At 47.0% G+C, this 27,779-nt stretch overlaps 12 protein-coding genes across 12 annotated transcripts; 5 read left to right on the top strand and 7 right to left on the bottom strand.

Moving 5' to 3' along the window:
* Positions 1–241: 241 nt before the first annotated feature.
* Positions 242–2,471, bottom strand: FOBCDRAFT_177814 (nitrogen assimilation transcription factor nit-4). Its single transcript, XM_059608536.1, has 8 exons — positions 2,375–2,471; positions 2,234–2,316; positions 1,462–2,177; positions 1,280–1,412; positions 1,014–1,232; positions 790–957; positions 570–747; positions 242–504 (listed from the first exon to the last, which is right to left on the bottom strand). Exons 1-8 carry the CDS (start codon positions 2,456–2,458, stop codon positions 277–279), a joined length of 1,809 nt encoding a protein of 602 aa, XP_059464286.1. The 5' UTR covers positions 2,459–2,471; the 3' UTR covers positions 242–276.
* Positions 2,472–2,896: 425 nt separating this feature from the next.
* On the top strand, positions 2,897–3,987 carry FOBCDRAFT_127286 (uncharacterized protein; the record flags this gene model as incomplete). The annotated part of the gene is made up of 2 exons (XM_054703540.1): positions 2,897–3,407; positions 3,458–3,987. 2 exons carry the CDS (start codon positions 2,897–2,899, stop codon positions 3,985–3,987), a joined length of 1,041 nt encoding a protein of 346 aa, XP_054559515.1.
* A 606-nt stretch (positions 3,988–4,593) lies between these two features.
* On the bottom strand, positions 4,594–5,376 carry FOBCDRAFT_270189 (uncharacterized protein; the record flags this gene model as incomplete). Its single annotated transcript, XM_054703539.1, has 1 exon — positions 4,594–5,376. One exon carries the CDS (start codon positions 5,374–5,376, stop codon positions 4,594–4,596), a length of 783 nt encoding a protein of 260 aa, XP_054559514.1.
* A 1,689-nt stretch (positions 5,377–7,065) lies between these two features.
* Positions 7,066–8,835, bottom strand: FOBCDRAFT_197804 (major facilitator superfamily domain-containing protein; the record flags this gene model as incomplete). Its single annotated transcript, XM_054703538.1, has 1 exon — positions 7,066–8,835. The coding sequence occupies one exon, from the start codon at positions 8,833–8,835 to the stop codon at positions 7,066–7,068; it is 1,770 nt and encodes a 589-aa protein (XP_054559513.1).
* A 699-nt stretch (positions 8,836–9,534) lies between these two features.
* On the top strand, positions 9,535–11,660 carry FOBCDRAFT_125787 (uncharacterized protein; the record flags this gene model as incomplete). The annotated part of the gene is made up of 3 exons (XM_059607801.1): positions 9,535–9,900; positions 9,980–10,626; positions 10,685–11,660. The coding sequence occupies 3 exons, from the start codon at positions 9,535–9,537 to the stop codon at positions 11,658–11,660; spliced, it is 1,989 nt and encodes a 662-aa protein (XP_059464285.1).
* Positions 11,661–12,803: 1,143 nt separating this feature from the next.
* On the top strand, positions 12,804–14,044 carry FOBCDRAFT_316368 (carbon-nitrogen hydrolase; the record flags this gene model as incomplete). Its single annotated transcript, XM_031174962.3, has 3 exons — positions 12,804–13,140; positions 13,193–13,370; positions 13,424–14,044. Exons 1-3 carry the CDS (start codon positions 12,983–12,985, stop codon positions 14,042–14,044), a joined length of 957 nt encoding a protein of 318 aa, XP_031051747.2. The 5' UTR covers positions 12,804–12,982.
* A 112-nt stretch (positions 14,045–14,156) lies between these two features.
* Positions 14,157–16,038, bottom strand: FOBCDRAFT_126455 (uncharacterized protein; the record flags this gene model as incomplete). The annotated part of the gene is made up of 3 exons (XM_054703536.2): positions 14,157–15,062; positions 15,113–15,340; positions 15,397–16,038. The coding sequence occupies 3 exons, from the start codon at positions 16,036–16,038 to the stop codon at positions 14,157–14,159; spliced, it is 1,776 nt and encodes a 591-aa protein (XP_054559511.2).
* A 595-nt stretch (positions 16,039–16,633) lies between these two features.
* On the bottom strand, positions 16,634–18,196 carry FOBCDRAFT_127666 (permease for cytosine/purines, uracil, thiamine, allantoin-domain-containing protein; the record flags this gene model as incomplete). The annotated part of the gene is made up of 1 exon (XM_031174960.2): positions 16,634–18,196. The coding sequence occupies one exon, from the start codon at positions 18,194–18,196 to the stop codon at positions 16,634–16,636; it is 1,563 nt and encodes a 520-aa protein (XP_031051745.2).
* A 1,630-nt stretch (positions 18,197–19,826) lies between these two features.
* Positions 19,827–21,726, top strand: FOBCDRAFT_216443 (soluble quino protein glucose/sorbosone dehydrogenase). Its single transcript, XM_031174958.3, has 3 exons — positions 19,827–20,289; positions 20,353–21,124; positions 21,176–21,726. Exons 1-3 carry the CDS (start codon positions 19,996–19,998, stop codon positions 21,550–21,552), a joined length of 1,443 nt encoding a protein of 480 aa, XP_031051743.2. The 5' UTR covers positions 19,827–19,995; the 3' UTR covers positions 21,553–21,726.
* Positions 21,701–23,373, bottom strand: FOBCDRAFT_248447 (uncharacterized protein; the record flags this gene model as incomplete). The annotated part of the gene is made up of 2 exons (XM_031174957.2): positions 21,701–22,021; positions 22,075–23,373. The coding sequence occupies 2 exons, from the start codon at positions 23,371–23,373 to the stop codon at positions 21,701–21,703; spliced, it is 1,620 nt and encodes a 539-aa protein (XP_031051742.2).
* Positions 23,374–24,696: 1,323 nt separating this feature from the next.
* FOBCDRAFT_156156 (uncharacterized protein) lies at positions 24,697–25,401 on the bottom strand. Its single transcript, XM_054703535.2, has 2 exons — positions 25,318–25,401; positions 24,697–25,253 (listed from the first exon to the last, which is right to left on the bottom strand). The coding sequence occupies exon 2, from the start codon at positions 25,239–25,241 to the stop codon at positions 24,753–24,755; it is 489 nt and encodes a 162-aa protein (XP_054559510.1). The 5' UTR covers positions 25,242–25,253; positions 25,318–25,401; the 3' UTR covers positions 24,697–24,752.
* An 857-nt stretch (positions 25,402–26,258) lies between these two features.
* Positions 26,259–27,406, top strand: FOBCDRAFT_177793 (Alpha/beta hydrolase fold-1). The gene is made up of 2 exons (XM_054703534.2): positions 26,259–26,776; positions 26,848–27,406. Exons 1-2 carry the CDS (start codon positions 26,351–26,353, stop codon positions 27,178–27,180), a joined length of 759 nt encoding a protein of 252 aa, XP_054559509.1. The 5' UTR covers positions 26,259–26,350; the 3' UTR covers positions 27,181–27,406.
* Positions 27,407–27,779: the final 373 nt, after the last annotated feature.

Below are 27,779 nucleotides of genomic sequence, written 5' to 3'. Positions count from 1 at the left end.
CTCATGGCGTAATGGTTAGGTGCAGCTATTACACAGTGGGCCAGCCAACCCGAGGGCAGGCGGTGCAACATATGAACCGCAATAATAGTAAACAATAATTCCGACAATGATATAGACAACCGTCACTACGATCTGGCAGGTTGCCAAAGATAGGGTATATTGGTTTGGCTTTCACAAGTATATCGCGATGTAGAATGCACAAAGTTACTACTGTATTATGAATGTTATAAGTAATAGTATCCATGAACTGAAATTCCACATTAGGCAGATTTTACCCTACGTCCCCAGACAATCCAGTATAGACCATTCTTCTTGAACATTGTGGATTTCCCGTAAGGCCTTTGAACTCCACGCGGACCATGTGGATCTCATCTCTTCCAACGCATTGAGACAAGTTTCAAAATCTCGTAAAGCATGTTGTTTGTACGATGAATTTTCGATATCAGCTAGGTGGACGATAGCGGCTGTGAAAGCTACCTGGACAGTGGCCAAAGATGCATATCGCTGCATGTAATGCTCGATTAGCCAAATATACATGAAAGCAGGAAGAACAGGTGGGAGAAACTTACCAACGTATAATGCTGGTTATATGAACGCAAAAGCTTTACCACCTCCGACGCTGATTCCCGGCAAGTCTTTATATGCGAGCTTTGCCAGGAAGACAACGTCGAATGGCACTTGCGAATACCTGGAGACACTTCTAAGAGAGGTCGGTGTAATAAGATAAGGTTAACATGATATTGCATGCTAAGCCTCGAGGTTAGTTCTGGCATGCCTATGAGAGTCGACGTCTGAACTTGCTGTAATTGATATATATGGGCAGGTATGGGTGACTGAAGTGACGGTGGCAGCCGGAGATGGCTCGGTAGGCTCAGATAGAGTGCGCGTAACTCAACGTCTGTTCTGGCGACAACATCTTCCACGTCTTTGGCTGATAGTCCACTATTTGGTGCATATCTAACACAAGTAAGTGACACAGAACGAAACCGGGGATATATAATGGAACGCCAAACATTTGATCCATGGCTTCAGAAGCAAGTGACAAGCATTCCGCAGCGTAATGCCCAGTCGAGACAGCACGGCTTGGCATTACTGTTGCTGAAACAACCGGAGCAGAACCAAGATTTGGGTTCCAAGGCTCGAATTCGACCTCATGACTCAAACTTGGTTTTGGGCACGTAATGTGAGATTTTCTGGTGCATCCAGGCCTACCCACTGCAATTGAGAAAAGCCTGAAGCAAGTTATAATGGGAACTTTATATCAAAGGTGGAAACGTACTTGTCGAGGACAAAACACCCCCACCATGTCACCTTCCTGACTTCAGCTTCATCTTCACTGATAAGGCCTGATGTCACCCATTGGGAACAATCAATGTTCAGCCCAAGATTTAGCGCCATGCGGACCGCATTACCTACAATAGGTCAATAAGCCAGATCGCCGGGTTTGTGACTTTTACATACCGCAGTATAACCAACCCAATGCTTCCTGACCATCTGACAATGCTCTCATACTCATCAGCGCTGCCGCTTGGACAGTGGCAATGATGGGCGCTTGACTCTCGTATAGAAATAAAATCTTGGCTTGTTCAAAGAAAGCCGATCCAGCGGTGTTGGGGTCTTCGCCAACAGTGCGTAGTTCTTTGCAATCCGAAAACCGACAAGCAAGAGCAAATATAGCCGAAAGAAGCAATGGTGTGCAGTATCTATCATATGTTCTGCTCCGAAAGGCACGGGAAAACACTTCCTTGTGGATGATGTAATTCCAAGGATGTTGCCAAGTCCAATAAAGCTCAAGCAGATGCTCTTGAAGTGCTATTGACAGTGGCATATTCTTTCCCATACGCTCTACCGCAGCAAGACCTCGTCTTTGCAGAGAGACGGTCGACTCCATAGAACTTTTGTCTGAGATACTGTTCATGAGATGATAGTTGCTTTGAGACCCGAAGTAGTGCAGCTGTCCATCGTCGCCAATATTGAAACGCCCCATGAGTCCCGTCAGTGCAGATAGTAGATTTTGATCCCCACTGTCGTCAATAGAGTCAAAGGACATTATCATGCTAGCATCTTCATTGTCTGCTGTAAATTGTGAGGCCGACATCTCATTCCTTGAGCTTAGTTGCTCCTCCAGGCAGCGTATTCGACCTTCCAAAGCTTGAACATAGGCTTTACTGGGAGGTCTGTGACCTGGTCAGTCTCCCACGGCTTTATCCAAATGGTCAAGAAATAGCCTTACTTGCGCTTGTTATCAGTAAAATTGTATTCACATGAAATTTCTTTAGCTGTGCAAGAGGTACAGACAGGTAACGCTCCATCGCACTATCGGGTTATGAGACTAGGCACAGCGGGAAAAAGAACTGGTTACGTCATGACTTACCCGTATCCGCTTTTGGCGACAAGGAAGGCAGGCAACAGACACTCTCTGCCTCACCCTTTTCTCGCCAGGATTGACATTAGACATGAGATGCTGTAATGCTGCAGTTAGCGATTGCAGGTTCTATGATCAGTGGAAGTTTCAGTCATCAGTTGGCAGTTGTGGGGCGGGACGATTTGACAATGAATAATCACGTGGGTCCCGGATAAGCAGTATCCTTTCCTTACCCCGACCGGATAGGCACTATCCGAAGCTAAATTCTAAAAACTCGCATCACCTATTACCATGCTTTTAAAGCAAATCTCATGTCTAGCTTACCAAATATCGATTACATTAGCATCCATATTTGTGATAGCACAAGTGATGACGAATTGGACAATTAAATGCGTATTCGTTAACGTTGTACAACTCCGTGCATATAAACCGCGTTTCGTCGCCCACAAGGGCCCTGTCATCTTATTCTTCTCCTGAGCCAACGCATTCCTACATCATCTTTTACTCGTCTATCATTGACCGCAAATAAATATGTCGACTCAGCAAGTTTTCCGTTTGCATCAGCGTACCTCGGTACAGGATCTTACCATTCACACGGAAAGCATCCCGGAGCCCGCTGCCCATGAGGTTCTAATCCAGGTCCGAACAGTGGCTCTTAACTTCCGAGATTTCGCCGTGGCTACTGGAAAATATCCCTTCCCAGTTAAGGACGACGTTATTCCTGGTTCTGACATGGCTGGAGAAGTTGTTTGCACCGGCAATAAAGTTGAAGGTTTTGCCAAAGGAGACAGAGTCATTGCACCATTCGATTTGAGTGCACTATATGGAGCGATACCAGACTGGAACCACAGTCTTGGCGGCTGCTACGACGGTGTACTACGAGAGTATATTACTCTTCCAGGCTCCGCACTCGTCAAAGTTCCTGTCGAATCTTTGCTAAGCTATGCAGAACTGTCTGCGATTGTTTGTACAGGCACTACTGCTTGGAATGCGCTGTATGGCAACAATCCTCTGAAGCCTGGCCAAACCGTTCTTTTTCTAGGTAAATAGAATTACGCAAGATAAGACAACCATCTACTAACTTCTACTTAGGCACTGGAGGTGTTTCAATTACTGGTTTGATTCTTGCTAAGGCAGCTGGGGCCAGGACCATAATTACATCCTCATCTGACTCCAAGCTGGAGTATGTCAAGGCTAAGTGGGGTGCGGATCATACCATTAACTACAAGAATAATCCCAAGTGGTCTGAGGAAATTCTCAAAATCACACAAGGTCACGGAGCTGATCATATTTTTGAGAACGGAGGCGCTGGTACTATCGCTGAAAGCATTAATTCTGTCGCTTACGGTGGCTGCATTTCTGTCATTGGCTTTCTGGCCTCATGCGCTCAGGATAAGATGCCTGACGTCGCTGCCCTCGCTCTTTCGAAAGGTGCCGTGATAAGGGGCATCATGGTAGGGTCTAAGCAGCAGTTGGAGGAGGTCACACGGTTTGTGACTACTAACAATCTACGGCTTCCGGTTGAAAAAGAGTTTGGCTTTAGTAGGGAAAGTGTTCTGGCGGCTTTTGAGTACTTGACGAGTGGTCAGCATGTTGGAAAGATTTCTATTACTGTAAACTAGAGATATTTGTTGCGTCTTATCGCCAGAGCAGCTCTGGCAAACAGGCTGGCTGACCAAAAAGTACCAATCCTGGATAAAACAGACCACGAGGACACCTCAACGCCACTGGGAAATATGACGCTATCCAACAAGGGATAAAACTATTAGAAAACCTATATATATTAATAATCTTATCCCCTCTTTTAGAAAAAAGGGAAGTTTTATATTTATATTCCATAACTTATTAATAACTAGCTAAGGTATTACCTAGGTATAAGTAATTATTTTATTATTTTAATTTAATACCCTTTTTTAATATATTTTAAAGGTGAAGAGTAACAACACGGAAAAGACTGCAAAAGACGATAATTTCCAACAGTCTCAATTGCAAGCTAGGTGCAAACAGCCACAAAGGTCTAATTGAGACAAGGCCTTCATTATCAGATAGGGAATCAAGTGATCAGTTCAATGATATCAGGTATGAGAATAAAAGGTGTAAAATTAAGTCTGAAGTTGCATGAAGAAGCTAAAGTCCTGAGGGGATTTGGTCCCTTTATGTCTATTAACACAGACAGCCTTTAGGGTAGGGTGTCCGCAGACTTTTGGACTATAATTTCTGATAATGATCTACTTGTAGGAACTTGCCGCCTCATCATAATACTTTCCAAACAATTCGAACCACGCGTCAACTGCCTGAGAGGCCAGTCCCGCCCCGATAGTATCGTCACCTCTCTCGAACTTTGGCGTGATCTCTTGCATGAATTCCTCCAGTGATAGAGTATGAGGAGCATACTCCTTCTTATTGTCGTCAGGATTCTCTCGCTCGCGATGCAAATCCGTAGCTACCATAGGTGGTGCAATCTCAACGACACGAATGTTCGTGCTCTTAAGCTGCGTTCGCAGATTCATAGACCAAAAGTGGAGCCAGGCCTTGGTGCCATTATAAACGGGATTAATAACAGATAATGGAACATAAGCAAGGCCACTTGAGATGTTGATGATGCAGGCGCTGGACTTTTCTCTGAGATGAGGAATAAGGGCGAGGGAAAGGTGCATAGGGCCTCTGATATTGACGTCGATTTCGTAGTCGGCCTTTTGTAAAAAGTCGCCGTGTTTGAGCACATCAATCGGGCGCTGGACTCCAGCATTGTTGATCAAACAGTCCAGCTCTGGGTGTTCACTAGTGATTTTCATGATGAACTCAGGGATGTCGGAGATCTTGCCCGTATCTAGAACATAGTAGCCCGCAGCACCAATCTCCTTTGTCGTAGACTTAAGGTTAGATTCCGTGCGCCCAGCAAGAAGTACTTTCTTGCCTTTAAGAATCAGATACTCGGCGAGTGCTCGGCCGATACCACCACCCCCTCCTGTGATGATAGCACATTGAAAAGCGAGACCATCGGCAGCCATGTTGCTCAACCTTGTTAATTTTATAAGTGAAAAAAAAGGAGGAAAGTCTTGAGGCTCAGAGTATAGCAAATAGGGTGAAGAAAGGCTGGAGAAAGGACGGTTCTTTTCCTGCTAAGAATATGATAAACCCTGAACATATCAAAAGCTAAGACGCGGACTTTGTTGCCACTTTATAGTAAGTAGCACGTAACTTGAGCGTTTGTACGCTTGTAAACATGGGCCCAGATTTTGGTGGGGCACCTCTAACTACTATTACTCTTTCATCGCCGTGTGACTACAAGAATCATATCGTCTAACCGGTTATGTAATGTTGTTCACATGAAAGCGGATCTAGTTCGCAAAGTTGCGCTCGGGATTTTCCTCTATAAAACACGCGACAGTCGGGATTCCGGTGCTACCGCAGAAGGGAAGAGATCCAGGTTGACATCACGGGTTCCGCGGAGAGCGCTATCACCGCGAGCGTAAGAGTAGGCGACTCATTGTGTGAGCCATTTTGTTGAAATTTGAAAACAAAAGTACCACCGTAGTATTCCGGTTGGCTTCAGTCCATGTACCTTTACCATTGCTTCTAGCAAGTGTTATGCTGATTGAGAGGACCGATAGGGTTGTAAATTGGGATTCGGAAGCCTGCGGTCGCCGCTATGGGTCCTCATGGTAAACTAGTCCAAATGAATAATACGACGGAGATCAGTAGTCTTGTCACATTGTGTTTTTAGGAATTGAGTGCGTGATTACGATGGCAGTAATACTTCAATTTGATCACAGTATGAAGAAAGACATACAGGGGAGTTAGGGCAGGAAAGCAATTTGACTTAGGACATACATACATTTATTGGGACACGACAAGATCAAATCTCTTAAAGATTCATGAATCTCCATAGCGGAGATTAAGACAAGATTCCACGGATCCCGCGGATTAGACCTACAGGGGCGTCATATCGGTGTTGGTGCTGGCACCCCTCCCTCCCGGGCAAAAGTAACCATAATAAAATAGTGTTTACTCCTCAGTTTAAGGGAAAAGGACCGGGGTCGCCCATCGAAATGGCGGTGGCGTGTTTGGGCAAATTGTCTCTGTAGCTGCAAGAATAGGTTAACCAAGATGCAAAAGCAAGTGTGCGAGCAGTGTATAGAACGACACAAGCCACGAAAGAAAAGAGAGCTTCAGTCAAGTTTGGGTTGTTCAGTCAGATGAGATTCGTGTGAAAGGGCGGATGACGCAGTCAACCTAACCCAGCAACATTGGAAGCTCGATCACTGCCGCTTTACATTGCAATTAACACTAGGGTTCAAGATCTTATCTGCTTAGAACAGTGTGTGTTTTAAGGTTGAAACGACGAGATGAACAGACATTTGACTGTGGCATACTAAATAGTGTGAGATCCTCCTTTAGAGCTAAGAATCATGGCCGGTTTAATAGGTCTCTTCCCAGAGTTTCCATACCGTGATTATAACACCTTCAAATTGCAACATACAAAATATGCTCTTCCGCCTCAACTCGACACTATGATAGGTCGCGAGGCAGATATGAGCATAGGAAAGAATAAAACCGTAAACTGGAAAGAATTGGGTGTGGTAGACTTGACAGCATCTATGAAAGCAAAATGCGGAGAAAAAAGTAAGACGCTGAGAGAAAAAGAAACTGTATATTCTGAATACATCCAGACTCATCTTAATTTGGACCATTAAGAACTAAGAAAATGAGCTTCTCGTGTGAACACGATCAATATCGTATGGATTACCATCATATGACGAAAGTCGGCCATGGGCTGATGATGCCCGAGCATGATTGAGAGTGAAGATTGTTTCATCGGCACCGGTACTGACATCTCCGGAATCGTTGGCCTGATGAGCCTGTTCATCCACCATATCAGCAGGTGTTTCCTGAGTCTCAGACCCCTTTAGAGTGCGCATAAAAGCCTCTGACTCGGCAGCAAATTGGCAATGTGCCCGAACTCGTGATCCGTATTTATGGAACAGGTAAGGAAACGGAACACAGGCCAACGCCAGGAATGCAGGCACAGACGATGCCCAATGTAACCCTAGATTCTCATACATCTGAACTGTAAAAAGGGGAAACGCCGCACCAAATAGGGAGCGCAGGATACAATTCGCGGCAAGCACTGAAGCGGCGAATATTGTGTAGGAATCGATGAGATAATTCATCACGCTGAGGAAAACCAGAACCATACCAAAGCCAAAGGGAATGCCAGCCAGGATGCTAATAATCCAATGAATAGAAGGGGAATTGGTCCAAGCAGACCAAAATAGCCCCACAGGAATAGCTAAAGAGCCAACGATCGCCGGTGGCAGCCTGGCTTCTGGTGGTGCAAACCCGTCATGTCGTTGTTCGACTCTGATATAACGCTTATTATCAGGGATCATATAAATAATGGCTCCCATCATTCCAAACGTAATGCCTAAAAACGCCAGGCCGCTAACACCTTGGTTCCAGCCTCGAGTCTGCTGATATATAATCGGAAAGGCGGCAAAAAACAAATAAAGTGTTCCATAAATGATGGCCATGTAGATAGATAAGAGCAATACAATCGGCTCCCGAAAGAGTAGTATCCACGGACGTAGTAAGGCAGGTTTGATTGAGTTCCTCAATGAAACCTGTCCCTCTTTCAAATCGATCTCGCTGATATACACCTTGCCCGTAATAGCTGAGAGCTTAGCAGCGCGGCGCCTCAGCAAGGTTGGGGCATATGTTTCCGGAATGGTTAAACAGCCAATAATCCAGACAACCCCTGAGAAGATCGCAAGGAATCCCATTAACCATCGCCAGCTTGCGTTCATGCCGATAAAGCCGCCACAGATCGGGCCTAAGACCGGACCAAGAAACGGCGCCAATGCAAAAATTGCTGTCGCTGGGCCTCGCTGGGATGCTGGAAACATGTCGGCTATGGTTCCGCCTGCATTTGTTAAGGGAGATGAGCCAAAGGCACCAGCTAGAAACCGAAACACTAGTAACGAGGCCCCGTTAGGAGCGACGGCACAGGCGACATTAAAGATCGTGAGGCCAGCATAGGTGCTGATAAATAGAATTTGGCGGCCGAAGACCTCGCTGAGTGGTGCCCAAAGCAACGGCCCAATGGCAAAGCCGAGGACAAACAGTGAAATACCAAGAGTAGATACTTCTCTGCTTAGGTGGAACGTTTTGGTGATTTCAGCAAGTCCACCTGTATAGGCTGAAGATACCAAAGTAACAACAAGCGTCGCGATAGCAACAGTCATAGTAATGAACCATTTTCTGGCTGTGCTGAAAAGGAGAGGGTTACTCGGATCTTCGGGGATCCATTGCACGATATAAGGCTCCTTCTCTGTACCGGAACCTTGGTAGTCATAACGAATCACTTCGGGCGTGACAGTCTGAGCGATCGGCAGTCTCCAGTACGGGATCGCCGTCAGCGAATCAGACTCGAAGTCTTTGGGCGAATCTTTAGCCTTATCAAATGCCATTGGATGCTTTCAAGACAGAATACTCCGTCTAGCCGACCGTTATGAAGATCTCGAGCGTACTCGTACTTTGAGAATATCGTTCAAATTTGTGTTCTGGACTTTGTATTCGTATGACCCGGGGGTAGTAAAGAGAAAGAGAGAAGAGCGGTGCGGGAGCTCGCAGTCGCTATAGGCACATCTAGTACCGTGTTTAATGCAATCTAGAGATTTACCGTGAAACAGAAGCTTTTAAAGCATTCTAGAGGCTATATATTAATCGGAAGTACTAGCGACGAATCCACTGGTGGTGCCCCATGGAGTCCATGGAGTCCGTGGAAGCTAGTCTTCTTTGGATCAAAGCCACCCTGCCATACAACAAAAGGCTCGGCGATCCGGTGGTTATTATGGCCGTTTTTACTAGTATGTTCCGTAGCTGCTGGTATCCAGCTCGGGATTTGCCCTACCCCCACCTTGATGGACTCACACGTATCCGCCCTCAGGTGACGATGAAGATGAAACTAACCAGTTCTTCTCCCAAAACTCTTCTTTTTAGGGGCTCGCCTCTGAATCAAGTTAGCGCGGGCCTGCATCAATGGTGGGTATTTATGAAGCTTATTATACGTCTAAAATTCGCGCACTTTATTTACCGCCGCGTCCATATCCACCTCGGCCACTCTCGAATATCGATGTGTGCCACCAAGGTGCTGAACCTCAAGCAGAATGGCATCACGAGCGGTTTCGTGCCAATTTTGCAGGCAACGGAAACTGAGGTGTAACCGTCAATTTCCTTGTTCTAATTGTTTAAGCCGCGGAGTTCCATGTCCTTCATTGCAGCCCCCTACTAGGCACCTGCCCGAAGCCGGCGCCGCATCCAACGACGCTATCTTGAGTCGCTTGGATAAGATTGAAGCACATCTTGCGGCACTCACTAATTCATCGGCTTCTAAAAATCCTTTATCCGGAGAGGAACCTAGGGTCGTGCTCAAAGCCGACGTAGACCCCGAGTTTCACCGGCAGTTGTCACCGATGATCCAAGAACTGACCGAGGATGCCTTTTCAATCGATCGCTCACTATTCAAAAACGATGTAAGACTTTATCACCTATGATGTCCTAAACTTGCCTGTTTTTCTATCTCGCGGCTAGGATATTGATCTGTTCATATAGGGAGCAACGCCTACACATAATATCTTGGTTCGCAAATGCCCCATTGCGATGCAGCCTCCTCCCGGGGCCCAGCCGAAGGATTATGCTGCCTGCATATGGTTTCCTACGATCGAGGAAGCCCAAAGTCTGGTGAATAAATACATCGTAGAACTCAACTACATGAGCTACATCGTCCACGGCCCCACACTGAGGAAGCTGGTAACCGAAGCATACGACTGCGGCCCTCATATCTCCGCAAGCCTTGCCGTACTGTTATTAGCGATATTTGCTTTTGTTGCCCGCACTTGGACTCAAATCGATGCCGAATTGGCGGGGCTGTTTTATTGTCGCGCACAAGCCCAAGCTCAGGCCAGCTCGTGGACAACTACTGCATTCGATGTACTCGAGCAATGCCACCGAAACTCGGAAGTGTCACTAGAGTTAGCGCAGGGTCTCTCTATTCTTAACTCCGCAATATTCCACTTCGAAGGCCTTACTTCCAGAGGCTCCACTGTCTTGGCTCAGACTATAACAATGTGCCGCCAACTAGGTCTTCATCGTATCGATCACCCCGGCGATAGGACCAGCCTTCAGGACAACCCAAGTCTGTATGGAGTCAGGGCTGAAGTCGGGCGGAGAGTTTGGTGGCGTCTCGCCACTCTTGACTGGTAATGCGACTTAGTAGTTTGACTTGGCGTATATGAAGTTACTAATCTCGTATCTTAGGATGCTGGCTGCTTACCCCGGCCCTCAAAAAGGTACATATTTCATCAGTTCTCTTCATATGGCCGTGAGAAAACCGTTGAATCTCGAAGACGAAAACCTCACAGACGCAAGTGAGTTACTAGGCCAAGGGCTCACGAAACCTACATCTATGTTTTACTTTCTTGAGCGCATCAGATTGGCAGAAAAGATAAAGTCGGCGATTGATAAAAGTCCTCTCACGGGTGTTTCAACTTATGGGCAAGTATTGGAAGTTGATGCTGCTATCGCCAGCACTATACAGGATACGCCGCAGCCCCTAGCTCTAAAAGGCGGAAGTGGTCCCTCCTACTCTTCTTCCCAAAATATGGAATATATTGCAGGGCAATGCTATTCGCTACATCTGCTCCTTCATGGTCAGCGCTGCAGACTACATCTTCCCTACCTTATTCGTGGTATATCTGAGACGCCATATGACCAGTCGCGGGAAATCGCACTGAAGAGCGCTCGGTTCATCATCGATGGAGAAGTGAGCCTCGGAAAATTTAGCCGCGAAGCTTCGTCGTCGCATTTCATGCTGGGTGGCGTCTTTTTTTCCTTTTTCTCCGCTGTTGCTGTTTTAGCATTGGACTTGTGTTTAGCCGTGCCAGAAGAAATCAAGGTCAAGCAGCAGGAATTCGAACAAGCCTGGCGAATTTTGGGAGAAGTTCCAGACAAGGTATCGATGATAGAAGAAGGAATGCATATACTGGAAGTAACGATGAGAAAGCATCATGTTTGGCCCTTAACAGAAACTGGATTATATCCAGGGTCGGCCGAAACGCAGCAACCCCATACCGAGATCCGTGGTCATGTTCCTACGGCTGATCCAAGCTCTACTTTACAACAAGACTGTATGTCATTCCTTATAGATCAAGACGTTGATATTAATGGATTAGATAGAATTAACTGGGATATTCTGCAGTGGGTTACGGATATGCCGTTTCTAGGGTTAGGTTAGGGCTATATAGAGCTATATATTAATAATGAATATTAAATATAGAGTTTTAAGTTTATTATAGATTTTAAATAGTTTAGTTATATTAAAAAAAAGCTTTAATATATATAATAAGTAAATATAATAGCTTATTTTTTACCTAAATATATATAATAAGCTTATATAATAAATAAGTATATGTAATAAAAATCCTTTAATTTTAGCGTGGGACTCTGGCCACCAATATGAGAGCCAAATCTGGGTGCTCATCTCATCAGTACCTGGGACTGTGATGCGATCAAGGTGTGCTTGTCCAGTGATGAGCTTGTCGAATTCCTGAATGAGATCTAGCTGCGGGCCGCTTGGGCTTTGGCCTTGGTATTGAATGCCATATATCCCGTAGATAAACTTGTCTCCAGGTTGGAACTTGGCTCGGTAAAACAAGTTGATGAGTTTAACTATCAATGAGTTTCCTGAAGTGGTACTCGAATAGCGAGGCGCCTTGGTACAATGTATAGAGAACTGACTTTATTCAGAGTAGCGATGGAACACCCCTTTGTATTTATAGCACAGAGGTAGGCAAAATGGCTTATGCAAGGTCACTTTATACCTAGTTACAGTTTCACATTACCTTTCTTCAACTGCGCTTCACCGCACCTATACGCTCGAAGCTTGCTGCAAGTCAAGGTATCCAGCCCAACGCCACCAGGTAACTCGGATATCAATTACCCAAAGCCGCATTAATCAGCTATCGGATGGCTATGGCGAAGGACTCATTCCGGAATTGAGAACTTTTGTTAACATTGGGCTATCAGAACGAGCTATTAGCGCAGATCTCATTCCGAAAACCAGATCAACGAGACAAAGAACCGAGACACTAATCTAGAATTTGGCCTGGCTCTTTCACGGTGGCACGTGAGGACGGCACTGTAGATGACAGTTTCTCACTGTTGACCCCAGATTTTGTTGTGGGGTAAAGGGTCGACTCGACTTAGACGAGTCATGGTGGCAAAGCTTGTTATGAAGCTAATCTGGCTTTGGGTTTATTGATTACTCGACCCTGATTGTGATTGGAGGAGAACCATCGGAATGAGATAAGAATCTTGGTATCATGGTTGATTCCGAGATCTGCATCAGATCGGTTGATAGAATGTGGGGTAAAGATGAGTTGATTCCGACATCCATCGCGGGTGACAGATCCCAGGGGAATTTGTAATTGATGGCTTATCGTAGGCAGGGTAAGAGAGGGGGGTAAATGTTGCACATAAATACGTCCATAAACAGTCAAAACCCATTCGTTGTACAAGCAAGAACAAAACTCTCTTCTTCTTATCAATATTCTCACAATGCCTTCCAAATGCAAAGTAGCTGCTATCCAGGCCGAACCATGCTGGAACGACTTGAAAGGGAGCATTGACAAAACGATCGGATTGATCCAAGAGGCTGCTGGTAAAGGGGCCAATGTCATTGGCTTCCCTGAGATCTTTATCCCAGGTTACCCATGGTAAGTCCAAGTCTCGTGCAGCGAATATGGTCAACTAATGAGGTATTTCTAGGACAATTTGGGCAAATTCGCCAGTCAGCAATGCTGCATTTATGAGCGAGTACTTTAAGAATTCCCTGGAGAAGGAGTCTGAGGAAATGGAACAAATTAAAACAGCTGTTCGCGAAGCTGGGGTGTTCATTGTGCTTGGATACAGCGAAAGATATCAAGGCTCCCTCTATATTTCCCAGGTAGGTCGTCTGCTTCTATCGCTGCTAGTGAAAAGTTACTCACTCCTGTATAGTCCTTTATCGATGAGACCGGTACTATTGTTCTTCATCGACGAAAGATCAAGCCAACCCACGTTGAGAGAGCATACTGGGGAGACGGGCAGGCCAATTCCGTCAAAGCTGTTGCACCCTCCTCGTTCGGTAACATCGGGGGGTTGAACTGTTGGGAGCACACCCAGCCTCTGCTACGCTACTACCAGTACTCTCAAAACTTAGATATCCAGGTGTCCAGCTGGCCTCTTTGCTGGGATGCCTTGGAGGGCCAACCTTGGCCGTATCACTTGACGCCGCCTGCTTGCAACAGGTTCTCACAGGTCATGGCGATGGAAGGCGCCTGCTATGTCTTGGTCTGCTCCCAAGTACTGACAGAAGACAGTAAGGCAAAGACAGGGTTAGAAAAGTTTGACTACGCCAGAGCCCCAGGTGGTGGTTTCAGCATGATCTACGGGCCCGATGGCTCTGAGCTGTGCAAACCTTTGGGACCTGGAGAAGAGGGCATTCTATATGCCGATGTTGACCTTTCATTCCGGGGCATGATGCAGCAGAATCTCGATCTGGTGGGACACTATTCACGGCCCGACTTGTTGAGTCTTAATGTGACAACAGAGACTGCCGTTCCGATCCGTCATAAGTGACACGTATGGCCATGCCGACGGGAGAAGAGGAGGAGAGAGTGTCACTATTTATATACCATAGTAATGAATGCATAGTTTTAAATCTATCACTATGATACAATGATAAAACTGGCTAGAAGAATGTAAAGTTTTCGCAGTTACCAAGAATATGGCTCAGGTTGTTAAACAATGACGGGTCAGTGTCTGCCCAGGTGGTCTCTGCAGTATCTAGGTCAAATAGACCGATTGGGATATTCGATGCCGTTGGAAGACCATTCAGTGAGATGGGGTCCCCTGTGAAGTTTGTCGCAAGTGCTGCTTCTGGGAAGCCAGAGCCCTGGTTAACTCTCATTGTCCCTGTATCAGGCACTAGCCCGAAGCTCGCCCCGTTTTCCGTGTATCTCTGCGTTCTCAGTTCGTCAGTCGCTTTCCGTATGGTCTGTAATTTATCCCTCAGACGCCTCGTGATCAAAGATTCCCGTGCCAGTCGGTGGATAAGCTGCGTTGCAGTAATCACATCTGGGAGACAAGACTTGCTCTGGTCGGGACTGGCATAGCAGGTAGCAAGAAGCAACGAAGACAAAGCTGTCTCCAGAAAATGGTTAAACGTCTTGTGTTGAGCATGATATATGTCAGTCTCCTTAGCCAGTCTGGCCAACACTTGTATCGAGTCTCGAGCAACCTGGATCATGACTTGAAAGTTTGATGTGTCGATGTTGTGCGACCCGAAGCGACTAGCTGCTTTGCGAAGAATAATTGTTCTCATCTGATTAGCTCGTAGATAAAGCATTAATCGTAGCTTATAGTCTCCGCGTTTCTCAGTTGCCACGTTAAATTTATCGTCAATGCCGCGGAATTGCAATCGGCGTGGCAGGTTTTGCTGCCATTGAATAACTCGGAACTGCAAATAGTCCTGCGTTGAGCCAGAGTCTTGGAGCCTGGGTGCCAAAGTGCCGAAGAAGAAGCTTCGCACATCCGAGGCTATGCCGCAAAATGAAACCATTTCTTTGAGATAAGCTAATGAATAGCTGCTGTCGTTCTGTATCATTGTTCAGATTATGTATTAAGCATAGGTATTTGGGGTCATACCATTGGCAGTGATGGTCTGTTGATTTCCGAGTCTTGAACTGCAAATGGCAGTCCGGTGCCAAAGCTCCATCTTCGATCCAAGGTATATAGAGACCAGAAGAAAGTATCAGAAATCTTGTCGGCGGTGGCCTCTTCCTCTTGAGAGCTTTGTTCGTGTACAAGTCTCACGATTGTACCAATTGTTCTCCACGCCTCTTTCTCACGATCATTAAGAAAGAAGAAGATGCACTATGAAAGAACGACGGATTAATGTAAGCACAACGTGCCAGAAAGAATTCACTTACAGTCAAAGCCAATAACGTCAAATCGCCCAAGTCAGGTGACTGGAGGTGTATTTTGGGAATAGTTGAAACGAAAACCTCTTCAACAACGGGGCTCGCGATTTCTACAGCCTTTGAGCCTTCGAAGCTTGAAACAATCGCCAGTACGAGGAAGGCAATATTTCCAACACCTTCGCTATAGAGGCTACTAGATGGCGGGCAATCGAAACCGGACCGTGTTTTTCCATCGATTATCTCATGGCTCAGCTGATGAATGTCAAGAAAGGGATACATCATGCCGACTTCCTCTTCATAGATTGCAAGAATTCGACACCAGAAACTTTGATCGAGAGCTTCTAGTGCTCCTCGAGGAGAAATCCTTCCCTGCACGCATAAAATGTCCAATTCTCTGGAGACGAAGCACCCTGAGCAAGGGTTTGCGCTGGAATTGTTGCTTTGATGGTCAGCTTGAAATAACTGACGCTCGGTGAGACGTATGAAATCATCGAAATTATCATATGTTAATTCCGAACCTGGAGCCTCTAGGGGCCAGCTCTGCCCTAGTGAATCCAGGCTTTCTGAGCCATCCTCCATACTTTCTTTCTCTGACTGAACAGTCTCTGGCTCTTGGAGAGGCGCCTTTGCCCTAGTACGTGAGGTAAGCATCCAGACTCCAAGGTTGCAGAGTGACACGCACGAGACACAACGGGAAGATCGATAACGTGTCGCACGTGGATAGAGGCATCTTGTGTAGGCTTTACGACATCCATTACATGGTTGCTCGCCGCTGCATCTGGTCTTGCGCTGTTGGCATCTCTCGCTGTGGCGCACCTAGTCAGCAAAAGCACATATCCATGACGTGTAGAAGGTACAGACCAAGCAACGGAAGTGTAGCGAGAACGTCGCTTTTTTTCTGTTACCATTGCGTGCGGGCCATTAATGCAGAGTATTTATTAATAATGGAATCAAGTCAGGCATGGAGGGAGAGAATAAACCCCGCAATCGCAAATTATTAGACTTTGGTAGTTGGGTTGGAACTACCAGTTAAGCGTGATCTCCGATTGGCTTGTCTAGCTAACCACGCTACAAGGCATTGGGTTGTTGACCTTGAATAAAATTGACATCTCTAGCACTGAGTATCGCGATAATGATTCAGGGGAAACATCCCATCAAGACCAGTATGATCATGTTCAGGGACGGATAGACGATATAACAGTTAGAGATTCATGTTCTACTGATGACGGATGCTGACAACTACAATCTACTTGCCGAAGTACTTTAGTTCCAAATATCGAGCAACTGGGTACACAATCGCGGTGACCACAAAGGTTAACTCATTTGCAACATCTCCTCCGTATGTTCCAATCAACTTGCCAAGTGGTCCGGTGAACCAGGTCTCAACCATTCCCATGCACCACGCAACAACACCCAAAAGAAAGGCAACGGAGGCAGCGATGCCATGTGGCAGCCTGTCCCGGCTGTTCCAGCCCTCAAGATCGTAGTTGGCGAAGTCACGCTTGCGGAAGATGGTGTGTTCCTCGAAAAGGATGACGAAGTAGCTGGTGCACCAATAACCCAGGAGACTCAGGAAGTCCTGCAGATATGTGTTGAGCTTTTGGCGACCAACGATAGCCAGAACTATGACAATTACAAAATTGCCAAGTGTCCAGACAAAGCGAGGAACTTTGGCACACGGGGTGGCCATCTGTTGGAATGAAATGGCCGATGAGTAGAGGGACATGATGTTGGTGTTGATGCCGCTGAAGGATAGCAGAACGAGAAGCAACTTGGCGAAGCCTCGAGGATGCAGCATGTCTCTGATGAGGAAGCCAAGACCCTGGTGGGGGTCTGTGTATACGGTCTTCCAGGCGTCGACATTGTTGAGTGCACTTGCAACCGTAGCTCCTGCAGTCATGCCGATCGCTGTAGGGATACCAATACCGGCAGTAGTCAAGAGCCAAACTTTAAGTCTTGATGTATTGGCTGGGTAGTGCGCATAGTAGTCTGAAGCCATAGTCGCCCACGATGCGGAGCTGCCGTAAACGATGGCAATCAGAGAAAGCACATTACCCGAGAGATCTATGCCTGAACTAGAGGCAGGGGTCTTGCTGTCGGCGTACGGTCCCACCATGCCGAAGATGATCATGAACACGACGAAGTAGATGCACCAGGCATAGCGCTCGTAGATCAGAATGTATTTGAGACCCAAAAAGCTGATGGCGAGCGAAACCAGGGCGATGATGATAACGCCGACAACGAGAGATATGTGGCCGTCTGCGACAGCGGTAAGGGCCAGGCCACCACTGATGGTGGCAACAGAAGCCCAACCCAGCTGTTCAATACCGTTGAGGAATGCAATGATCTTGTTGGGATACCAGCCGAAGCTGTAACGGGAGACGGAAACCTGACGTAGGCCGGTTGCCGCACCAAAGGTAGCGCAGTATGATGACACTGAGCCACCAAGGATAGAGGCAAAGACGTAAATGAGCAGACTCTGCTTCAAGCTCAGGCCGAACTCCCAACCCAGGAACCCGGTGGCGAAACAGCTGATGCCCATAGTACCCGAGGCCCAAATCAGGGCCATGTTGAGCTCCTCGTGCCATGGTACGGGTCGTTTGTCCTCTTCTGTTTTGCGTACGATGGCCTCAGATTCGACGCCTAGAGCCTTGTCCATGCGAGCCTCGAAGCGGCGGAGGCTTGCTAAGACGCCAGGTTCATGGTCAGACGATGAATTGAAGTCTTGAACCGTCGGAATGTCGCCGCTGCCTGACTCGAGGGACAGCTCGTGGTCCCCGCCCTTGAGCTTCTCATTGTAAGATGCCATGCCTGCCTGAGTCCTTGGCTTTGTAGGAATCCGGATTGAACCAGAGATGGGCGACACTGGAGACGTGGGTGAGGTGAAAGGACACAGGCCACACAGTAAAATGGACATCGAGAGAGGCAAAGCGAGTAGGCTCTAAGACTGTATTTCTAGATCCTGGGAACCCCACATCGGTTCGCACAATTGAAGATTCGACCGATAGCAGTTGCCGCTTCTCCCGTGCCCACCTAGTTATCGCACTCGTTCATGGGGTACGATACCACTGGCCTTGTTTCCATTCCCATTTTGTTGTCACACCATGCCTGTTATTGGTCGTTGTCAGGCCTCCAAGCGACGATAAGCGTTACTTATCAGTGCTATGCCAGGATGTTGTGTGCGATGCGCGTGCAACTCGCGAGCATTGTGTGCGAGATGTCGTACACGCTAGAACTCAGGAACGTCGGCATTGGCTGCAGCCACTCAGTGCCTGCCAGATCCATCGCCCGATGGGGCTACTTATCAATGACCCGCCCAGAATCCGGCTACCACGGCATCGGAATAGGTGCCGTGGGGAACCAGACAAGGGACTTTTTTTCCTACTTCCTGATGCGGGATGGTTTCACTCCACCTAGAAGCTGGAACGGTCTTGTGTATTATTTTGTTTATGGCTACTTGGGCCAACAATTTGAGTTATTCGAGACTAAGGGTCAAATGGCGGAGATGGCCGCCAAGGTCTAGAATCGCCCTAGAGTACTGTATCAACTGACTAGAAACCTGTCAGATCAATTTACAAAAATCAGCTAGTCGGTAAATTTAATATGCCTAGCTTAAACCCATCAGCGTTACTTAGTTTCTTCTGTTTATACAATATCTATTAGCCCCTCCCCCTCGTTTGCAGGGCATCGTAAACTCTCCAATTCCAGGGCGTTTGCGAACCAGAACTCGATAGGCTGATATATAAAGCACAGATCTGTAGGCCCTAATTTTCTCGAAAGTTCTGAGAAGATCACAATCTCATTATTCTTCGAGGTCGGGATTGCAGGGTTTACAGCCCCCCGCTTGGTTTCAATTACTTGCTGCTGCAATGGATTGCCTGAACGTCCCCAGAAGCCGCGAGTATGGAACGGGGTGCAGTCGAGGCTACAGACGCCTGCACTGATGGTTTTCTAGGCATAGCGTCTTGAGCTTGCTAGAGGGCAAAGAGAGATTCGACTTTCTCTGTAACGTAGTGGTATCAAATGGCTTGGTTCTGCCCCCTAGCCTTCATTTATTCCAAACACTTCAAGAAGTATCTTTAAGCTGCACGTGATGCATTTATGTATTCGCAGCCATAAATGTCAACGCATATCCTGGACATTATACCACAATTCTGGACTACTTGTAACATATGCATACTGAGGGTTTCTGGTATAATTATGCATGTTAAATCAAGAGTCCGCTGAGTTAGTGCTTATACGATTGACTTCCCCCAACTTCTTCATAAAGGGGATCTAGGGTAAGTTGGTTGGTGGCATCCGCCAGGATCGGCCTGCTTTAGCCTAAAATTTCTCAACCCCTGTCTTCTGTCTCATTGGATGATGAAGTCATGCAACTTTCTTGGCCAAGGTCGTTGATGACCGCTTCCGACTTTGGTCATTTGTTCCAACTATTTCCTCCACTATTCTGTTTAATCCTCATTCATGCTTCACGGCTTTACTCACTTTTTGATACCCGTACCCGGGGTATATATACTCCTATCAACATCCCCATAGTTCGGTTACATCCATCAACCCTGGTCTAATCCACCTTTTGATCCCGACGTCATTCATACCCCGCGTTTTGCGATGGCGTCCATCCTCCTCCTCGCCACCATAACGCTCCTCATCGTCATCGCTTCAGCCCAACAGTGTAACTTCAAAACCCTCAAAACCTCTTATCCAGCACCCGTTACCGAAGACAGCTGGGACTACAGTATCGTTGCCAAGGAGCTCAGACGACCTCGAGGTATTTTATTCGATAGCGAGGGTGCTCTTATTGTTATAGATTCTGGAAATGGTATAATCCACTTCGAACTCGATGATGAAGGAGGAACCTGCTTGCAAGTCAGAAAGAAGACCACTCTGCTAAAGAAGGATAATGTAAGCTACTCAGATCCCGGACCGTCCATCTCTTGACCTCAACTAAGTAATATACTGTACTAGCTAAACCATGGCATCGCCCTCTCCAAAGATGGACGTACACTCTACGCTTCTACATCCGATGAGGTCTTTGCGTGGCCCTATGACCCGTCTAAAGTGATCCTCAGAAAGTCTTCCGCCCAGACTCTAGTCTCCAATATGACTAATGGAGGTCACACCTCACGAACCCTGCTTATCTCACAGAAACATCCAGATATGCTGCTCGTGTCCCGCGGCAGCGATGGGAATGATGACGTAGGGGCTGAAGATCGTGACTCTGGGCGCTCTCAGATTCGCGCCTTTAACATCTCGTCTTTCAGCAGCAATTCCGATAGAAAACCCTACGATTACCTCGATGGCGTGATCATCGGTTGGGGTCTGCGCAATTCTGTCGGCGTAGCAGAGCATCCTGAGACAGGCGGCATTTTCAGCGTTGAGAATTCAGCTGATGATCTACATCGTGATGGCAAAGATATCCACGAGGACAACCCAGGCGAGGAGATGAACTTCCACGGCTATCTTAATGGCTCTGATGATCAGGGTGGTAACTACGGCTACCCTCTTTGCTATACACTCTGGTCAACAAATGACTTCCCTAATCTCGGCGACCTCAAAATAGGCGATCAATTCCCAGCTGACCGTCAGGCTGACGGTGATAAGGCTACCGCCCTTACAGACGCGGAATGCAAATCCGACTATATTGCCCCAGTACTTGCATTCCAAGCCCATACCGCGCCTCTAGACCTGAAGTTCAACGAGAATGGCACAAGAGCCTATATATCTTTCCACGGAAGCTGTAAGCTCCCCTCGCCTAACCCCTTACCGAGTCCACTTCTGAAACCCTTAGGGAACCGTAATCCGCCAGTTGGCTACAAAGTCTCGTACGTAGATTTCCAAAACGGCCGCCCTGCATCGTCTTCACGAAGTACAAACGCCACTACACCCATTATCTATAACAAAGATCTCTCAAAATGTCCGGATGACTGCTTCCGCCCCGTTGGTCTGGCGTGGGACTCTAAAGGTCGACTGTGGTTCAGTTCCGACAAGACGGGCGAGGTCTTTGTGTTGAGCCAGGAGAGCGGATCAGGTTCGAGTGGAGGGAATGGATCCGAATCCGGCGCTGGTAATGAAGATGATGACAACGATTCCGCCTCTCTACAGCCCGGATCGGCTGCTTTCATTATAACTCTTGCCGCGTTGATTATAGGAGGCTTACTTGCGTGATACTTCTAAGCGAAGGGCTTTCTTGAATCGCAAATTGATAATGGCTGAAATCTACTAAACATATGTATACAATAGGGTTATATCTTCTGATTACATGTCTGATGTTTGACGCAAAAGCCTCTTGTTGGTCTTGAACCAGGTTTACGTCTCATTCGAACTCAATGATAATCTCAGGGGTGCCCTCAAATCCAGCAGGCATTGTGTGGACCAAACTCCAGTAATTGTGGTCGTAAATTGGACTTCCCGAACCACCATATCGGCCAGCGAATGTGACCTTTGGCACGGGATTTGCATTTCCAGAGACAGATATCGAAATGCCTTGAATGTCAGCCCAAGACTGGACATCCCTCTTCGCGAGTGAGTGAGAGGCCACAAAAGTGAATACTGAACTGCTGGTCCCCTCAGGATAAGTCACTTTCAGCTTCTTTGGTGAGACTTCCATCAGGACGTGGGCCTCAGTAGGACGGAGCTGGGTGCTGTGTTAGTAAAGGCAGGTGTGAATTCCGAAGGTTATCAACTTACGCTGAGCCATCCGATGTTATCATCTCCATAAGCCCAGTGTGCAACAGCGGGATGGAACTGGGCTTTGTTATTTGACGGTCCGTTTGCGCTCTGCGTCCGATACGACTGAGCTCCTATCATCAGCGACTCGCTGAGCCACGTCGTTATATTGCGGGTATCAAGGTCGTAGGGCGGATAGTAGGCCTTCCCATTGTACGTCCTCTCTCCATCAAATGTCTTCAGTGACTCCTTAAGATCATCCGAAAGCAATGAGTTGTGGAATTCCGAGTGGACGGCAATGAGTGGCGCCCAAGCCCAGTCACGGGCATGGCTCATGACCTCCGGGTACTGCCATACACCCGCCTCCTTTCTCCCGATAATGGGTGCGAGAAAGTGAGATAGGATACCGAGAGACTTGGTCATGTCGAACGTGTATGCGCGGTCCCATGGACCAGCGAGGTTCCGCATCCCCGGATTCCACAGTTGCGAAGTGTAATTCCAGACACCGCGCAGGAGATCTGGACCTCTTTGGGAGAGAATACTATCCTCATGGCCATACTTACACCATAGTGTAAGACCAAAGAGTGAAATGCCGGTGTAAGTCGCTGAGTTAAATTCAGAAAGCGTATCATGCAAGTCAAAGAGGCCAATGATCTTCTTCGCATAGTCCTCTCCAGCCTGTGTCATATTGTCGTCGCCTATTTGGCGACCGGTCCAGCTTGTCCCGATTGCACGCATGATTGCAGGATTGCTGTAAGATGGATAGAGGTTATCTCCGTTGACACCACCCTCGCGGTATGAGTCGCCAATGCTGCAGTTATATAGACTGTCCAGCATAAGCCCCTTCAAATCGTCGGACAACAGATCACCGAACTCTTCGTATATCGTGATGAAGCTGAGACCGACGAAGCCACGCCAGTTAGGGTCCCACGATCCGTACATGCGGGCAGGGTACCATGCTGTGCCAACAGTTGGCTCCTCCGGCTCTCGCGTATAGTCGCCATACCACAAATCTTTGGGGTTCTCATGCTGGTCCTTGATGACATATCTTATGACATCCTCAGCCCTTGAGGCATCACCGTCGCCGTTCCGTGCAAGAAGTCCGACCGCATACCATGTAGAGGCTAGTGTCTCGTGGTTCATTGCCGCCTTAGAGTCGAGGTCATATAGCTGTGAGATCTTTGGGTCGTAGAACCTATCCATCCACTCCATAGAGTCTTCAACCATTGCTTTCGCCTCTCCTGATAGCGCCCATGATTGCGCAACATGCTGGGTAAAAACGCCAAGGAGACAAGCATGCACCCCACTAGAGACTTTCATATTGGTTTCAAAGATTGGAAAGGATTAAGACGGCTCTTTTGTCTGGTCTGTTCAAGAAGGTGACTAATCTCAGTGACGATGATCAGCTAGTGTGATAGAGCAAAGTTATCTGAACAGTTGCAAAGGACTGAGGCAGACGTAGCATATTTGTATTGAGCCTTCTTGCTGGTTGATTTCAGCGCGCATCTTGTGGTTCTTTGTCTTTGTCTCCTAATCCACATCTCCTAATTCAGATCCTACCTCGAAAGCAAAGCCAGCTGCTATTAGTTCCACGTGAGCCAATAGGGGGTTGTCACTCGACGTTGTAAGATGAGTGCATGCAGGCAAAACCGTGGTCAGGAGATTTCGACTTGCCCTTCATAGCTCCGTGACCAGTGCATTCATATCAATCCCTCAGAAGCTTCCACTTAAAGCGAAACCTGCCCGGTGCATTGATAACCGCCCTTGTTTCTGATGTTCATTAGAACTCATGATACAATGTGGTAGACGAGGGCAAGAGACATCTCCTCATTTCCTTAAACCTTGGATCTTGTGATGCTAGGATCGATCCTGGCTGACGTCCCCAGGCACGTGGCGATTGGCAGCAGGGATTTTCCCCTTCACGGGGAAGTTCAGTCGTGGAAAATGCAATCGCCAGGGCGGTGCCGTTTTAGTATTTGTTTCATGTCACCTAGTTTAGATGCCCACGCGCCGCCTAACTGGCCCTTTGTTTGGGCGGCATGAAATTCGGAAATAAATGGCTTTGATCAACGCATGGTTTAATGATGGAACGCCTACCCCTGACTATATGCGGGGACTTGTCGATCGAGCGCAACGTTGCATTTTAATCAGACTGCAAATGTGATCTGCTAAAGGATAATGTGACTAGGGGTGCACATGCGCATTGAAGTTTTGAACAACTTCACTGTAGCCATCTCTTTATTGTCGTCTAAATGATACTGTAGTGTCCTTGAGTAAAGTCGTGCCTCAGATGTAGGGCGTGTCTGCTTTTTCACAAGCCATGACCGTGCCGCAGCTAGACGGGGCAAGAGTCGAACATGACAATATTACATAATCTTAGCAGTGCCTTTACTCTCCGAACTAAGCTAGTTTAAATCAACTTGGTTGTTTTAACCACGATGTCGTGGATATCCTCATGGTAGCGAGACCGGCCCATCCAAAGCTTGGCGCCCTCCACATCCCGACACACATTGAAGAGCAGGATTCAGCCACAGAAGTAACCAAGATATCTGGTGCGAATTGAATTTATACTACTATAATTAGTAAGTAACCTTATACAGCTAACTTGTATATTTATATAATACTAGGAAGTTAAAATAAACATCTCGAATAACAGGTTAATTATATTTAAAATATACTAATCTAGAAGAAACCTAAATCTAAGCCGTTGGAGGATTAAATGTAGAAATGAATTGTTTCTGGAAATCCCCAAACTTCAGCTTGTAATGCACTGTGCCAACCACGTCCTGTTCAGTGATATTGGCCATAGCACTGGTGATGACCTTCTTCCCAGCATCAGGGAACGTAGTACGGCGCACTTCAACGGTAGTGCCATACTCATTGAACCACTGGCGGGCCTCGTACGTTTCGCTCTTGCATGGCACAAAGGCCCCGGGCTTGGTGCAGGGTTCGCCGCACAGTTCGCCGTTCTGCACGCCCTTGCAAACGGTTGAAAAGTCGCCAGGGTCGGGGACGGCGTTGTGTCCTTCGATGGTGAATTTCCAATGGATCATCTGGTCCTTGCCGCGAGTTCCGGTGTAGTCATTGCTGTGCCAGTCGTTCTTCAGGTCTTTTGGGTTGGTGACGACGTAGGGTGATGCCCATGCATTGCATGCGAATGTGGTGAGGACGACGGCTTTGGCGAGCATGATTGACGGAAGCTGCTCGATTATTAGTATAATTTCCTGTCTCGATTATATCCCAAGAAATGGCAATTTCATTTACCCGTGGTATTTAATATCGTTGTGAAAACAGGCAGAGCTTTCTGTTGCTATCAGGCTTTAAGCTGGGATGTGTGTTCTTAATGGCTTGCAGACCAGTAACAACGAATGTGGATGGGGGATCGTTCTCTATTTATTTTTCTTGTAAGAAGCCTGCTATCCTTGTAATACGAGAAGTTTATTCCATACAGCCTTGCGCATCGTAGTATATGATTTCATTTTCCCTTGTCTAACAAAAGTTTAATGTATCGGCAGTTTAGCGTAGTGTGCCGTAGATCCGATCACTGTTTTATAAATAGCCCGAACTCAATCCTGTTGATTCATTGCTGCATTTTGCACGGGCATATGGAGTAATTTCATCCTGAAACACAAAGAGTAGTCTGAGCCAGTATAATATACACGGGCCATTTATGGTGCAACGTCAATTGACAAAACTCTCTTTCTTATGGCATTCCTTGCTCCGACCTCTTGCAACATCTCAGTGGACAGTGATTTAAGTAGAAAGTATAGGTAGACTGCACGCTCAGGATAGCGCAATATAAGAACCGCCAGCAGCATACAAGGTGGTATCAAACCAACTATCAATACGCCCCGTATAATCACTATGGCTTACAAACACTTGGATGATTAATGAATGGGAAAAGGCAAGAGAATGAGCCCATCGATTTGTCATATTCATTATCAAGGGAGGCGCGGTACTTGGCCCTCCGCAAACGGAGTTTGTCTCAGTAGCTTGGCTTGATGCAAATATAGCGACACCATGGGGGTGAATTATATGTTATACCTTGTGGTAAATGTGGAGCCGTTTTTAGCAAAACGCTAATAACTGCGGGGTTCTGAGTCAAATGTGCCGTGTCCTGGGGCGAATATCTGGCCGCCAAGGAGTGGGACAGATTTGTGGCTTACTTACTTGCTAATCCTCCTATACGGTGCACGGAAAAACATATAAAATCTTGGGAGATGCCGCCAAGAACGAAACATAACCACAACACATCTAAAAGCATCACTCAATACCTCAACCTACCTCTTTGCACATCATGGCCACAACTAAGCCTATAATTGTTCTTGTCCACGGCGCCTGGCAGACAGCCGCCCAATGGCATCCCCTAGCACAAGGCCTAATCAACAGCGGCTTCACCGTCTTGAAACCACAAGGTGCCTCGAGCGGCACTAACGCCGCCGCTATCCGTGGCAAGACATATCAAGACGACGTGGCAGTCATTCATTCTATCATTGAGTCACACCTTTCAGCCGGCAAGGAAATTGTCCTCGTCAGTCACAGCTATGGCGGTATCCCTGCCTCTGCAGCTGCAGAGGGCTACCAGGTTCACGAGCGCGCCGCACGTGGTTTACCTGGAGGCATCAAACACGTTGTCTACCTTGCAGCGTTTGCGTTTCCTGCCAGGGAGTTGTCCCTCCTCATGGCTCTCGGTGGAGACTACGCTCCTTTCATGAACAACAAGGTAAAATATCCAAACAGAATAACACAAAACGGTTCTGAAACAAGTTAACTGACATGAACGCACTTATCCAGGGAGATGTCATTGCCCTTGGCGAAGGTGCCAAGGACGCTCTATACAACGACACTGAACCCGAGCTTGCTAATCAGCTACTCGCCGCTGGTGTCCAACAGAGCACGGCCAGTTTTGAGACACCTCAGACTTTCTGCGCCGCGGATGTTAGTGTCCCTAAGACGTATGTTCTTGCCGAGGACGACCACGCTTTGCCTCCGGATGCGCAGGAGGGTATGGTCAAGGCTCTCAACAATGTCAGTGTTGTGCGGGTCAAGGCTGGCCATTGTGTGCACTTGAACCCCGAGGTTGTGCCGAAGCTCGTTGAAGCAATCACAGCGGCGGCGCAGGCTTAAGGACAAAAGGCCACGCTGACAGGCCTCCTTAAGTATGTAAGTCGATATCTTGCGGGAAATCGCGGCCATTGGATATAGGTGGAAAGGATATCAAATTCTCTTGGAGGAAGTCGATAGCCTTATATATCTTTATTTGTAATCGTTCAAAGAACCTACTCTAAGTGGTTTTTAGGGGTTAGTGACTGAAACGATAGGTATTATAAAAGAAAGACTGTATTGTCACTCGCTTCTCGCATAAACAAACGAAATGAGGGAAGTGATAGGATATGTTAAATACGATGAATGAAAACTTATACAAGGGCTCAAAGATTAACCCCAAGCAGATCAGACTGTATGTCACAACTGTTTTATCTATGGCTGCCTACCAGTATTTACTTATATAGCTTGTGGATTGTAGGGAGACATGATCGCAGAGTAAGCCAAAAACTCACCTTATTCCCAGTTGCTTAACTAATAAGAACTTAACGTTTATTCTCAGTTTAGAAAATAGGACTTCCTAAACTATTAAATATATCAATATCAAGTATAAATAAAATATGCTATGTATAGTATTAGAAGGGCTAAGATAAGGTTAGTAGTATAATAAGTATTATAGCTAT

Source organism: Fusarium oxysporum, chromosome II, assembly GCF_013085055.1.
Source record: "Fusarium oxysporum Fo47 chromosome II, complete sequence".
Taxonomy (NCBI): domain Eukaryota; kingdom Fungi; phylum Ascomycota; class Sordariomycetes; order Hypocreales; family Nectriaceae; genus Fusarium; species Fusarium oxysporum.
Note: the sequence above shows the minus strand (reverse complement) of the source record. Positions and strands in the feature narration are given on the sequence as shown.